At 47.0% G+C, this 13,678-nt stretch overlaps 3 protein-coding genes across 3 annotated transcripts; all 3 read right to left on the bottom strand.

Moving 5' to 3' along the window:
* Window positions 1–945: 945 nt before the first annotated feature.
* On the bottom strand, window positions 946–3,096 carry AO090003001177 (uncharacterized protein; the record flags this gene model as incomplete). Its single annotated transcript, XM_001820212.3, has 1 exon — window positions 946–3,096. The coding sequence occupies one exon, from the start codon at window positions 3,094–3,096 to the stop codon at window positions 946–948; it is 2,151 nt and encodes a 716-aa protein (XP_001820264.1).
* Window positions 3,097–9,602: 6,506 nt separating this feature from the next.
* Window positions 9,603–10,759, bottom strand: AO090003001175 (uncharacterized protein; the record flags this gene model as incomplete). Its single annotated transcript, XM_023235208.1, has 3 exons — window positions 9,603–9,620; window positions 9,828–10,377; window positions 10,425–10,759. The coding sequence occupies 3 exons, from the start codon at window positions 10,757–10,759 to the stop codon at window positions 9,603–9,605; spliced, it is 903 nt and encodes a 300-aa protein (XP_023090247.1).
* Window positions 10,760–10,828: 69 nt separating this feature from the next.
* AO090003001174 (uncharacterized protein) lies at window positions 10,829–11,230 on the bottom strand (the record flags this gene model as incomplete). Its single annotated transcript, XM_023235207.1, has 1 exon — window positions 10,829–11,230. The coding sequence occupies one exon, from the start codon at window positions 11,228–11,230 to the stop codon at window positions 10,829–10,831; it is 402 nt and encodes a 133-aa protein (XP_023090246.1).
* Between the last annotated feature and the right edge of the window lie 2,448 nt (window positions 11,231–13,678).

Here is a 13,678-nt window from a genome sequence, read left to right as displayed (position 1 = left end):
AGAAACGGACCTAAGCCCCGTTAGGATTAGTGACCGAATTAACCACGAAGAATGACGTCGTCGGACGTCGTCTCCGTCACTGAATTACGGTAATTACAATTGTATCGTTACGGAATCCGAACAATCGGCGAGCCACGTGCGGGCCTTGGTTCAGTGGAGACTAGTACCAGAGTAGCCTAGCGGGCTCATCATTGCGGTTGATCCGGGGTAAAAAAAAGAAGGCGTCGTCGTCAGGTTCGCCTTTATTGGAAATCCGTCTTGTGGAAGAGGGGGTGGGGGCTCCAAGTGTTCTCTAGGATTATAGATAGAATGTCCTCTTTACCTGGATGATCCCTACAAATCGTTGGTGGGGTGTCAATAACTGAGGAGATAAGAGTGGCTAGTCAGCCACAAGAGGGGATCGTGACTGCCCCTGGCTGGCTAACTTTTTCTCCGGGAGGGGAGTGGGATTTCCAATCAGTCAGGCAAACGCCTTAACGTGCGAACTACCGGCGATACCAATGACGGCAATAGAGCAACATTGTGATGGAAAAAGGACTGGCGCATGAACTTAAACGCCAAATCACACATTGAATTCCGTTGAGGCTGCGTGAGAGCCTCCTTACAGATGATGTAGTATTACCTTACTTCATGACAGATCTCTATGTATTGTATTACATGCATGTGTTTTTTGCTGCACTGGGAAGACAATCACAAACGCAAAATGCAGTCACCAGACATGAGTGTGTGATATGAAAACAGACCATGAACGCCTCGAAGCAAACTCAGAACATTGCCTCGTCATGCTAGAAGATTTCTGATGCGATAAAGAAAAAGAGATGAATAACATAAACATCCAAGAATATAAACGGGTGATCCGTTCCGTGAACAACCCGGATCTAACAGTGTCACATAGGAAATTAAATAGCACATCCCCGTACCGATTTCGTCTAACGGAGTAGTCGTTTAAAGCCCTTCGCGGAGCCGCCGGTCTTCATCCCAGATTTCCTCTTTCATCTGCTGTAGTCGAAAATGCTGCCGCCGTAACTTCTCCAACTCCGCCCTCGGTGGATCTGGATGAGCTGCCATTGTATCGTGGAGTGAACGGTACTTGGCATAGTAGTGTTTAAAGCGCTGCGATTTCTCTCGCAGCTGCTGGAGAAGAATCTCCCGACTGAGGGGCGGTGAAGCACTTCCCGTGCTACTACTCGATGTGCTAACCGCCCGTCGTCGCTTGTGCTCCAAATCCCCCGTGGTACGTCCCTGGGCGGGAGTTGCAGAGGGGCGGTCTAGTTCTGCCTTGCGCTTGAGGGGATTGAGCGCCGGAGTCGCCTTGACCACACCATTGGCTTTCATCTGTTTCTTAACGTTGGAGGTGCCCGTGGCTTTGTTTGGTTTGGATATCTGAGTAATCAAAGGTGATGAGGAGGAACTAGAGGAATTGTTCTGACTCGAAGAACGACTGCGACTCTGTAGGTCAGAAGCATTGGTCGGAGGGGATGAGCCGAGCGGCGACGGCTTCTGAGGAGATTTCTGGGCCGGAGGACGGGAGGATGGTGGCCTCTTTGATGAGGTAGTAGGCTTCGGAGGGTTTGGGGGCGACGGTTCGGCCTTGGGTGCAGGGCGCTCCGGCTGGTCTATCTTGGGAGTCGGCACATGGGAAGATTCTCGAGGGGTAGACGACTCGACCGGTTTGGGTGGCGCTTTAGGCTGCGGCTTAGTTTTCTCTGAAAGAGGCTGTTCCGATGCCGACACATCTGGCATGTCTGTGTCATCTTCATCCGAATCATGAACGAATTCTGCTGATTTGAACTTCCCATCTGGCTTGGGCACTGGCTTCCGTTCCGGCTTTTTGGTGACACGCCCCGTCAAGGTACTGTTTGTCGTATTCTTGCCCTTCGTAGTAGACTGCTTCGCTGCAGAGTTGCCGATTCGCTTCTTCTGTGCATTGGCACCAGACCGGGGAGCCGATGTGGGCTGTGCCTTGGGGGTCAAGGCATTTCCACTGACCCTATCGGTATCCGGCCCAGTTGTGTCCCCGTCTTTGCCGTTCTCGTCGGAGTTTTGTACTTGTATCCGAGGAGTCTGCGGCTTCTTGACAGGTCCGGTGCGCAAGTTCAGTCGTGACAGACACTTCCCCTTCCCTCGCTCCTCCTTTGGAAGAAGCATCTGCCATAGCTTGTCGGTGCGGGAGATCCGCATGCGATCAAATGCTGAGATAGCATTCTCAATGGCCTCTTGCCGCTCTTCCTGGGATGGATAAGGAAATTTCCATACATCCAACTCTCGGTATGCTTTGTCCTTGAGATCGAACTTCTCCGGATTGATTCGGTTCTCGGCACCGTACTTCCGAGCCAAAGCCGTACAGTCTTCGATAGACGAGCGAGTCTGGCGAGCAAGAAACTTGGCAGATACGGCACGGACGGCGAGAAGGTGAATGAAAGGGACCTTAAGGGCGTCGAGGCGAACACGGTCTTTGTTTTGGGAAAGCGGAGCGGAGGTAGGAGTAAGAGGATGTGCAGAAGTAGGAGACAGGGAGACACCCAGAGCTGGGCTGGACGACACCGAGCGGTTGGTTGCGTTTTTCAGCAACCGGTCCTTTTCCAATTCCACCTTACTCGAGGATTTACGGGCTAAGAGAGCGGCCTGCCGTTTATCACCCGCTCGAAGAGCCCTCACCTCATCAATGCTGGTAATTATATGGGTCTTCTTCGATTCCTTTCCCCTCTCAAAGGCGTTCAAGCTCTGTTCGAGGTTGGCCAATGCTTGGTCCGTGGCCGCAGTAGCCTCTTTTGCTTTCTGAACCTCCAAGCTATGGCTCAGAACACCAGTAAAATATAAGTTTTCTTTGTCATTGGAGCTGCTGCTGTAGATTTCGGACCGGTGAGTCTCGGGATGAGAGTGAAACGATTGCGATTTGGATCCGTAGTAGAGAGTGGGATGTTTCCCCAAGCGGACCCTAGCTGTTTGGTCGTCCCGTAGAGTTTGGATCAGTTCGTCGAGGGTGTTCTGAGCTAGGTTTAGCCGCATGATCTGCGTTGGTTTAACCGTGGAATCGCTCCCGGGGTTGTCTCTACACAGAGACAACCCGGACACTGGCACCTCAAGAGCCGGCATGAGGTCGCGGGAAGGTTGTAGGGAAGGTAAATGGCACCAAGACGAGAGGACGGGGGAGAGGATACGATCGAAAATCGAAAGGAGAAGAGGAATTGAGAGGAGGGCTAGGTAGAGGGTGTCCGGGTGAAGGACGGGTAGCAGCGTGAGAGCTGCAGGTCAGCGGCCGAATACACGGGAGGACGAGTCAGAACAACACGCCATAGATCAAGCAATGGAGGACAGAGGAGAGTTTGGAAGGGAGTTTGCATATGGAATAGCAAACGAAACTCTTGAGTAACCAAAACCCATGGCAGAAGGGTTGGCCTTGGGAGTTGGGTCTCGGAGGGGAGGGAAGTGGAGGACGGAGAGGGGAAGGGGAAAGGGAAAAAAAGAGGAGAGAGGGAAAGCTGAGATGAGATGATGCCAAAGAAAGCAGGATAAGAGCGTAAGGCGGCCCTCGAGCGGAGAGAGCCAGAAGTGAGTCGTGAGTGGGGAGAAGCGGTATGGTATCGTTCAGGGTACCTTTTCTGGGCCAAGGAGTTGTCAGGCCCGCAGGATGTTTAATCCAATTTGGGTCCGGGTTTATAATACGAATCATCTTCACGGTTTGATTGATTAATTTATTTTACCACTTGAGTCGTATATACATTATACATACACCTACAGGGCAGTCCTCCGGTTACTACCGTTTACTATACCTTGTAAGAAGGACCTAACTGAATTGCCCCGTCATAGACCCAAGAAAAGAATGTTAATAAACTTCAGTATTATAGGTCGTTCGATGTGTGTTCCCGGAGGTTGTCGGCCACCCCATCATGCGGACTTTACATCCATACCTACCTTTCGGAAAAGAAGAGAAAAAAGTCGTGTGGCAAGTCAGAATGCCTGAACGAAACGTTAGTATCAAGAGAGAAATCTGTGTTTGTATCGCACGTACCAAAAGGCCTCCATCACTTTTACTGCTCGGGAGAAATAATCAGAAGGGAAAGGGCGAATAATAATAGGAAGGGGAAAATAATAGTACCATCACTAGTACGGAGAACGGCGTACCGTATGGGAAAGCCCGCCCCAACTACCATACGGATGGCAAGGCAGCGGGTATTTCCATACGTAGTCACGGGCACCTCCTAAATTAATAGTGACCTCCGTTACAGAATAGAATACATACCAGAATTGACTTATGATGCTACTAGGTCGGTCACTAGTCAAGTCTTCTCTTTCTCCTTCTGGAACATTGATCCCTACCAACGATCGATCGGAAAAGCAATCATGGATGGAGTCATCCAAAACCTAGTACTTTGTTGTCTGGAAGTTTCACCTCGACTCTGTTTTGCTTTGTTTTTATTTTTAAAGAAACCGGGGTAGGAAAAGGTAAGACTCGAGTCTTGTCTCATCTTTTATTCTATTGTTCCATTAATAACCTCGATCTTTTTTTTTTTTTTTTTTTTTTTTTTTTTTTGTTTTTCTTTGTCTCTACCCCATACCCGACGAAAAGCTGAGAGAGCCCAGAGCCAGTGAGTCCTTCTAGGCTGAGTCTGTGACAGCCCCGATACCGTACGCTGTACGACCCCGTCGCTGCGAGTGGTACGGAACCGGAACAGCTTGTTCGACAACGCTATCTTACGCCATGGCCATGCCTCTGCCACCGACGCCCCCACCACGACTGACAAGAAAACTGGGTCCAACCCAACAGTCTAGTCCGGAACTCCTCCTTTGTCTCTTGATACAGGTCAAATAGCATAAAAGGAGTGTCGGAACATAGAGAATACTAAGAGATGAGAAAAGCACCCAAAAATCCAAGAAATTGTTAAAGCATTGTGCGCGTGGAGGGAGAGTGACAAGAAAAGAAACTGGACGGGCCAAAAAAAAAAATTAAAAAATACCTGAAGAACTTAATAATTCATCAATGGATCGGGAGCCGGAGCCGTCACGGTGTACGGCGTAGTAAGCATTACAGTAAGTACATACCTGGTACCTGGGGGAAAAACCCGATAGAGAAAGGCACAGTGATGGATTGCTGCGACAATAATTCTGGAAAAGAAAGGCGAACCAAAAAAATTGACTAAGATTCAAAGTAGCATAATGCGAATGTGCCTTGCTTTTTAGGATACTTGGAATGGAAGACTATAATGTAGTATTCCTTTTCTTCTCGACAGTGAACGCCATCATCGTCACAGGATCAACATCAGGGAAACACTGGTTCAGCACGGCAGATCATCCGTCAAGAGTGACCAACCTCGACCTCTCTATTTTCTGCCTTCCTCTGCCATACCCGCGCGTGCGCACCCCCCACCGCCAGAAAGAAAAGGTGAATGCAAGATGATGGACTTGCATAACAGCTTGCCTTGCTCTCGTGCATCAAAAACTCTGTATCTGTTGGGATGCAGAGGAGCTTCGGGAATGACTTCTTTCGGAGGTTCAGACAGCCACCACTTACTCTTTTGTTTCTCCCATACTTTTTTCTTTTCTTTTTCTCTGATTTCTTACAGATCACTCTTCGTTAATTTAGGAAATTAAAACAATGCTTTTGCGCCATTTACTACGATCTCCATGCATCTGTTCTGAAGGAGTCGACAGTGAGTATCCGTACCTATCAAGAAATGAATGACGATGGGGCCAAGGATCCCCGTCACAGGTTACAGTCGGCTGGGATCTAACCGAAACAAATCAATGGCTGATCACACTCTCTCAATGAACCATTGGACAGCAAGCTCTCCTGTGATTATTACTAAGGTTTAAAATTCAGGAAGAATCGAAACTCTCTTCAGGCTTTCAAAGGGTAATTCTAAGGTTGCTAAAGTTTTCCCTTTGGAATTATTGGTTCATTTATGGCCCTGCCCCCTTACAATCATTCCGGACGAGTAATGAAGGGATATCCAGACGGATAGTTTGAGTTAATAGCTATTCTTGTCCACCGTTGGCCATGAAGGTCCTTTCTCCTCTCCGTGATTTACGGACGAGCGCAGTAACTAAATGTAGATTCAATCTTACAATTCAAATTTCATTTAGTTATTATTACGATCACCGACTCGAATTCTATACATCAATTCATCTCGGCATCGCAAGGTGTGTTTTAACTCCCTGTTATTGGGTGTTTTAGGTTTCCGGTCAATTAACAACCCATTAAGCAGGGACCGAGAAAACCTGTAGGGTAAGTAGAGGTGGGGAGGAATGGACACTAACACCGACTAGTATATGGTAAACACCGAATAAGCTGTGAGGAGAAACCAGAAAATTGATAGTTATTCGAAGTGACGGGGAAACCTTGAGGGGTGACATCTGTACTTGCAATATCATTATCCCCCAAGGTATGTACCGTATGTACGAAGTACCACTTGAAATGATTCAGGGAGGCGAACCTTGGGCACTATGACCATGTGCTGGAAGGCGACTGCCTCGGTGAACGGCGCAATCCAGGTTCTACGCTCAAACATGACTCCTCCAGTCAGCTCTCATGCCTGATCCGACCTCAGTGGTTTGGAAAAGCCTCAGTCCGTGTTAGTTGATACCAGCCATCCACGTGTTCTGGGGATGTTATATTTCGCCTCTATCAGATTTCGCGCAGCGAACAAATTAGAACAGGAAAGTCCTAATTTCAAGTCGTGGGGATATATATCACAATTCTTGAGACAGCAGGGTTCTTTTGTTACCGAAAGGTACCTACAATTTGCCACTGACCCGTGAATCAGCCTCCCCGTGTTATGATTATTATAGGAAACGGGCTCTGCATGACTGCAGTAGCTTCGTCTTAGCCGTCCCCTAGTAGCACAGTTACACCCCCCTCTGAACTACTCAGCAACCAGGTGGCCGGCTATTCATGGTCGCGCGCAAGTTCAAAGTACACCACGTAAACCCTCGATAGTGACGTAGAAAAAAGGGAGTTCGCCTGGATAGATCATTAGATGGATACCGGAGTAGGAAGTTGGGTTTAGGCCTCCCCCCCCTCGGTCTCAATTACAATCTATATTCAGGGTCGGAACATGGACGGCATGGATGCCACAGGCCACTTCCGGGCTATCAATCACGGGGGGTTGTTACACCTTGTCACTCCACAGGACGCAACCCTGTGCAACTTGCTGGTTGTCACTCAGCAATTGGAATGCTCCATGAATCATTGTCTGGACTGTAATAGGCATTATCTACCATTTGGAAACCTATGCACTCGGCTTGACTCTTTGATGGCTGGCTGTTGGGTGGATTGATCATTGGTGGGTCTTCTCTCGATGCGAGGGGATCCGGCCGTATTGATTTTGTACTCCGTATTGGAGGGGAGTTACAAATACCCGACCGAGTCAGTAATCATGTACAGTGTGTATGTATGCTGTATCTCTGTATGTATGTACTGTATGTATCGTACCTTCAATATGCAGCAGATGGAGCTCAACTGCCAGCACATCTGGCATCACTTTTACTAAGGAATATAATAATAAGAATAATAATGATAAGAAATTATTCTTCTTCGGAAAAAAAAAAAAAACGATGAGATTATTACAATCATACAACAAAAACCCCCATTTCTAACTTATCCCAAACCTGCCAACATACGACACCCAACTACCTAATCTGGACACCCACCGTAATAGTGAGTTACCGACCTACGCCCCCTTGTTGGGGGGGGGGGGGGGTGGTGAAATATTAACTAGAACGAAGAATAGTTACGAGCTGAAACGTGCCGAACCCATTTCATCTTGGACCAAAATAAAAAAGCACCCAATCCTTACTGCCTAAGGAATAGTTTGGCCGCCAATCATCTGATCCTAGCGTAGCGCGGCTGTGTCGTTAATTCTCCTACAGAAAAAACCGAGGGTGATCAATGAGGCGCATTCGAACACAGAACTGAGGCTTGGAGGTTCATGAACGCAGATCGCAGACCCGATATGCTGGCTGAGTTGATCGTATATTTAGAACCTTGCCGAACATGCGGCCATTAGCAACCCTGTTCCTGGCAGACGCTCTCCAGATAGCCCCCATTGACGGTGAGGGAATCGACAGGGTGTTAAAATACAATATAAATGTCCCCTTTCAACTAAGTATGATACTAACGAGCGGGTTACCTGGGTGAAGAGTAGGTTGGGTTTGGGTGAGACGGAGTATTAAATAGTGCTTTTACTAGTAAATACCTTTTTTTCTGCGAGTCCACTCCGAATTTCCCATTATGGATGCTTGGGATGGGCTCCACGTGAGTGCAACAAAACAATACAGAATATCAGGTAACTGATATTCTAGAATAAGAGGAAGATGATCTGATTCACATAATAACGGTGTCTTGAAGCCCTGATCATCACTAGCTATTTCGAGAATTTCTTCCTCCAGACAACAAAGGAATCCTTTGCTTTACAAAGAAACCAACTGGAAGCATGGAGTGGACCTATGATGGTTCCCACGCCAACCAAGAGAATAAGTCACTTGACAGACACAACCGTTTTTGGGGGGTTCGAGATTTAACTGAGCAAGACATCAAGACCATGACTCGATTTTGTTCTTAGTATAAGTGTATTATGTCGCATATAGACATTCATGTGTGTACTAACCTGTCGAAATACAATAGGCCTAAAACACCATGGTTAACCAGCAGTTTTACCCCTTCCTCTCCTCCCTGCCTTCACTTTTGCTTCTATAATTCGCTATTTATTTCTCTTCTTTCTAGTCGGTTTTTGTTTCTGATTCAAGCTTAGAGCTTGATACCATACAAGAACGCCCCGCAAAATAACAAAAACACCTCGTGAGCTGATGTAATAACTGCTTTAACTGATCTAGCGAAGCTTATGAGCTCTGGTCCACAAGCTGTCTCAGTCCCCTTCTCTGTCCAAACTGATCACTTCAGAATAGTACAACCACAGAATGAGTCTTTTGACGGAGACAGAGTGATACCATGAATATGTACCACGGCGCAACTAGCCTGCTCATGAATCGAGCATGGCTCATAGTATATGCCTGCAGCACTTTACCTTCATGAAGTTAGTGCGTGACACAATAAGCAATATCTCTCACAGTCATATTGTGCTCAATGTTCTTTAGTAAGATCAATAAGTTCGTCCACCTGCTTATTCCCAACATCAGTGGGAGTTGAACCTTTATACCGTTTTGCGCATGATTCAGGTTCTCCGCTCTCTAATCTCTCCCTCTTTCTAACCTGCACGGGGTTATTATCGTTGTCAATCTCTTCCGGTTCATCCCAAAGGCGTTTAAGATCGGCTATCACATCATCATCTTTTCCGTGGACCTCGCGATAGTGCGCCGCCATCTCTTCCTTACATTGAATAGGGTATCCTGGAGTGCCCACGGGGCCGCAGTCGTCCAGAAGGCAGGTTATAGCTGCGGGCCAATTATCTGTCAAATCCGGGAGGTCTCTTGGGCAGGCTTGGTGGAAGTAGGAGATTACTCTTTCCCGTAGCTTGTCGCGAGCTTCTTCTGAGAGATGCTTAGCCCAGTCTGCAAGTTGTAGGCAAACCCCCGGTATGGGCCGATATTCTTTTCCATCACGTGTGAATCTGTCTGCGCCGACCTTTCTAAACATAAACTTAACATCATTGGCGTAACATCTCCTACCGAACTCATGCCAATCATTCAAGCGGTTAATAATGGAGTTTCTGAAATCAGTAACTCCCCAGAGATGTATCTGATCAACCAACGATAAGAGCTCCCAAGCTTTTCGTTGAGTCACGACACGGCCGCTCCAGATTCTCTGGAAGATCTTTGGTTGAAAGATCAGGTTATCTCGTCAATGAAGTTATTTACTGGACCAAACTTACGTAGACAGATTCACTGAATCCTTCATGTCCGGCACACTCCCTTTCAAGTCGCGGTCTTTTATACCCAACCAGGATATGCCAGTGGGCCCCAAAGGAGGTAAAGACAAATACTTGATTGTTGCTGCGGGCTTCTGCCGATTGATACGCTCTTTTCCCTTTGCCAGCCTTTCCGGGCTGGCATGCAAGATTATCTAACATGTCAAGATACACTGCCCCTGCTGAGCATCCCTGTCGGCGTGCTTCTCGAGCATCCCCGCTCCATCCTTTAGCTTCATAGACCGCGAAAGGGAATGCAAGATCCGCATCACCCCAGCGTGGGTCAGAGATAAGGCCGCAATGTCGATGAAGTAGGAGTGCTTCAAGGCGGTCATGGTCTAAATTCCATTCTGCTAGAGGGTTCTGGTAGTCTTTCGGTTTGAAGGTTGCAAGGCCGAAAGTTGCATCCGGAATCCTCTTGATAAACTTAGGCTCACCCACCAATAGACAAGACACGGGATCTCTCTTCAACTTAATGGTGTTGTATTCGTGTTTATCGCTGGACTCACTCAATCTGTTAAATCCAGTCAGGGTTGAAGTACAGAGGACGGCGGAACTCACACGGCCAAAACTGGGTCGTCTCTCATTTGACCGAAAACATGCGTCCAGGCGTCAGCTTCCCACGCATATTCGCTCTTCCTCCATCGTTCATTGTTGAGAATACACTTAAGAAAAGCTTTTGCTCTCGAGCGGCGACTGGACTCGCCGGGACCATTCCAATCAATACCATCAAGCGATGGTAGCCAGAGATCATGACCAGCCGTAACCCACCCTTGGGAATACCTGTGGCGGTAGTAGACACCCCGGGCATTCAAGCCCCAATCGGCACCGTACCTTTCAATCATCCTGGGGCTTGCAATATTGTTGGGCGTGAGATAGCTTTGCAGGGTCAGCATTGCCAGAAAGCTCAGGAGTCCGCATGATACTAAATTGAATAGGATACGTGGTAAGGGGGCGGCAACATACTATTGAGGACCAGCATAGTATCTTTCCAGGGCTGATTCGATCTCATCCTCAGACCAACCATCCGTACGCATCATATCGACTGAATTCCACATTATAACGGCCCACTGAAGCTCGACCTCATCAAGCCTGTTCTCTGCTTTGAGCTCCCTCATTTTTTTGCTTGCCTCTTGTCGGTCCACTTTGAACGAAGCTCTGTATTCGTCCATGGTGACTCCTGTTGCAGGCTTTGTGTCGGGTGGCTGGACCGCTAACTCGTTTTCCAACCCACTTGGATCTGGCATCCACGGTCCATCCCGCGGATGCTCTGAAATCCGGGGTTCTTTCAGCTCATTTGCACCCTTGCCTCTTAGGCGAAGGGTGGGTCTGGTCTGGATGTCACGGTTTGGTACGGTGTTTGACATGATCAATTGGTTCATTCAAAAAACAGCCAACGGGCACGACAGGTAAAGCAGGTAGTAGTTCTGCACTGTTCGGCTATTAGTGTCCTAGTGATGAATTAATCCTAAAGAGATGAAGGGGGTTTCAAGGATAATAAATTGCTGGGGTAAGCTCTGTGGAGTTCTTAGATTATTTATATGGTACAAAGCCCCTAGGGAATAGCGTTGGGGCCTAGCAATTTCCTTCTGTCTATGCGATTAGAGGATTAGTCTTGCGTAGCTATAGACTAAAGCTACATGGTAGCACTAGTGTACCAAGGGTCGATATTTTGAAAATATGAACATCACAGTAAGATCATATAACCTGTTTGATTCAATAAGTTAGAGTAACGATCAATGTGAATAATACAGTAAGCTGTAGTAGTTACTGAAAGTTAGATGGTAGATATAATTGAAATGAATGTACTCCGTAGAGTTAAAAATACTATAGTCCCTTGAACTTTAAGAATATAGAGAGAGACAATAACTTGAGATGAAAATGTCCCCACACATAGAGTTTTAGCCTTAAATATTGACATTTAAATTGAATTATACAAAAATATTATTGCCATAGGAAGATATTTAAAAATCTGCAGTTTAGGACATCGTAAAATGTAGCGTGAAGTTTCGCACACAAGGAGATAAGTTGCCAAGCGGTATAATTTACCACAACCACCACCATTTCGTCTCATTCAATAACTAGATGCTGAATACAACAACCAGCCATCTATCCACGATGTCATCTTTCTCTCACAAAGCTTAGATGCCCTGATCTCTATGCTCCGATACATATCCACGCAGATGGTCCGCAATATTTTGCGCCGCCTTCATTTTATGGCTGTGTTTTGCAGCTAAGGACGCCGTTGTTTGAACTTCAAGGTGCTAATAATAGCCTGTTGACAATGATACAATCACCTCAGGGCTCTACACTATATAATTTTCTACAACGAAAGAACTGGTACATACGACCATAGGGTGTGGAGAACAGGGCTTCCCGTCCGCTCAGCCGTACTTAAGCCACACGCCGGGAGGTTAGTAGTTGGGTGGGTGACCACCAGCGAATCCCTCCTGTTGTATGTTTTTGATTTTTATATCAGATGTAATATATACCTTGTGTATCTCCGTCCCTAGATCTATAATAAGACAGGGTCTCGCGTTGGGTTTGGATGGGTCTTACTGGGCTGGGTTGAATCGGGGCTTTTACTTTCCCGTAGACGTGGAAGAAGCACCGAACGCTGTTCTCGAGGAGTAGAACACATAATCCACGCATTGGTGGTGGAATACTGGTATCAAGTTATGACCTGCAGTAGTAGGCTCCTGTTGGTGGTTTATTATGTTGGTTCGTCCTTCTACCCCTATTCTACTCAGCGTGCAATTCCCGGTCTCCGGATTTTTGTCAGCTTAAGGATATGGATGGGTATAAGTAGAAAAACAACCAACACGTCTACTCTAAGTATATTGGAAAATGCTATAAAGGATTCCTTCATAATGAGAATCTCCAATATTAACCCCATTAGTCCTAGTATAGAGGCTATTAAAAATCGTAGCTGATCAATAATTAGAGACCTGTCATGAATCTGAACATTGATACGCTTTAACTCAATAGCTCGGGGCCACTGAGTTCTGGATTATCTGGAACTGCAACCCTTATGTACTCCAAACTGATCATCAGAAAAAGATCGCCATTTCACTAGGCAGAAAGCCCCACAATGATTGACTCCGATCAGATCTAATTCCTGGATATGGTGGAACTACGTACATGTAGTTTGCCTTAAGGCCTTCTATAACACGTTGGCTGGGAGCCCTAATTGGGCCGGCTGGCAGATTGACCCCGCCGGTAAGCATTTGTTGTTTATGACGGTTATCTCCACCAGTTCTTCTCCCGGTCAAACCAAAATAGAGACACGACGTGGTGACATCCTTTAGATCAGCAAGGCCAGGATATATGAGAGCCCAGTCGAGCCAGGCTTGGGATATGAGAAAATGTAGGAGTCGGTCTCTCTGGTTTAACCGGGCGGGACAGCGATCACCACTCGCGACCTCCTTTCCGAGCGGAAATGCTGTTCATATATTGCCCATTTTCACTAATGAAAGCTTTCTTGCCAGATGGACGTCTGGGCCGACGCGTAAAGGTGACATTAGAAGACCCTATGCTTTAGTAGCCTGATCTGTGATACTAGATAGAATAGGTTTAATAACACCTGCCCCTTGCCAAATTTTGGATTGAGGCCAAACCATGGAGTTGAGTCAATGTAGCAGAAAGAACAAGGTATGTCTGACTCGAAATCCTGGAGGTAATTGCTATATCATCGCTAATCTCCAGATACTAAAAGCACATATAGTTGAAACTGTCTCTTGGCCTCTCGACAACGGTAGGCAAGACCAGTAAATTTTGGGGTGGTGCAAAGTGCCTTAGATCCATAGCACAGTCCC

This window comes from Aspergillus oryzae, chromosome 2, assembly GCF_000184455.2.
Source record: "Aspergillus oryzae RIB40 DNA, chromosome 2".
Taxonomy (NCBI): Eukaryota; Fungi; Ascomycota; class Eurotiomycetes; order Eurotiales; family Aspergillaceae; genus Aspergillus; species Aspergillus oryzae.
This window is presented reverse-complemented; position numbering and strand designations above follow the sequence as displayed.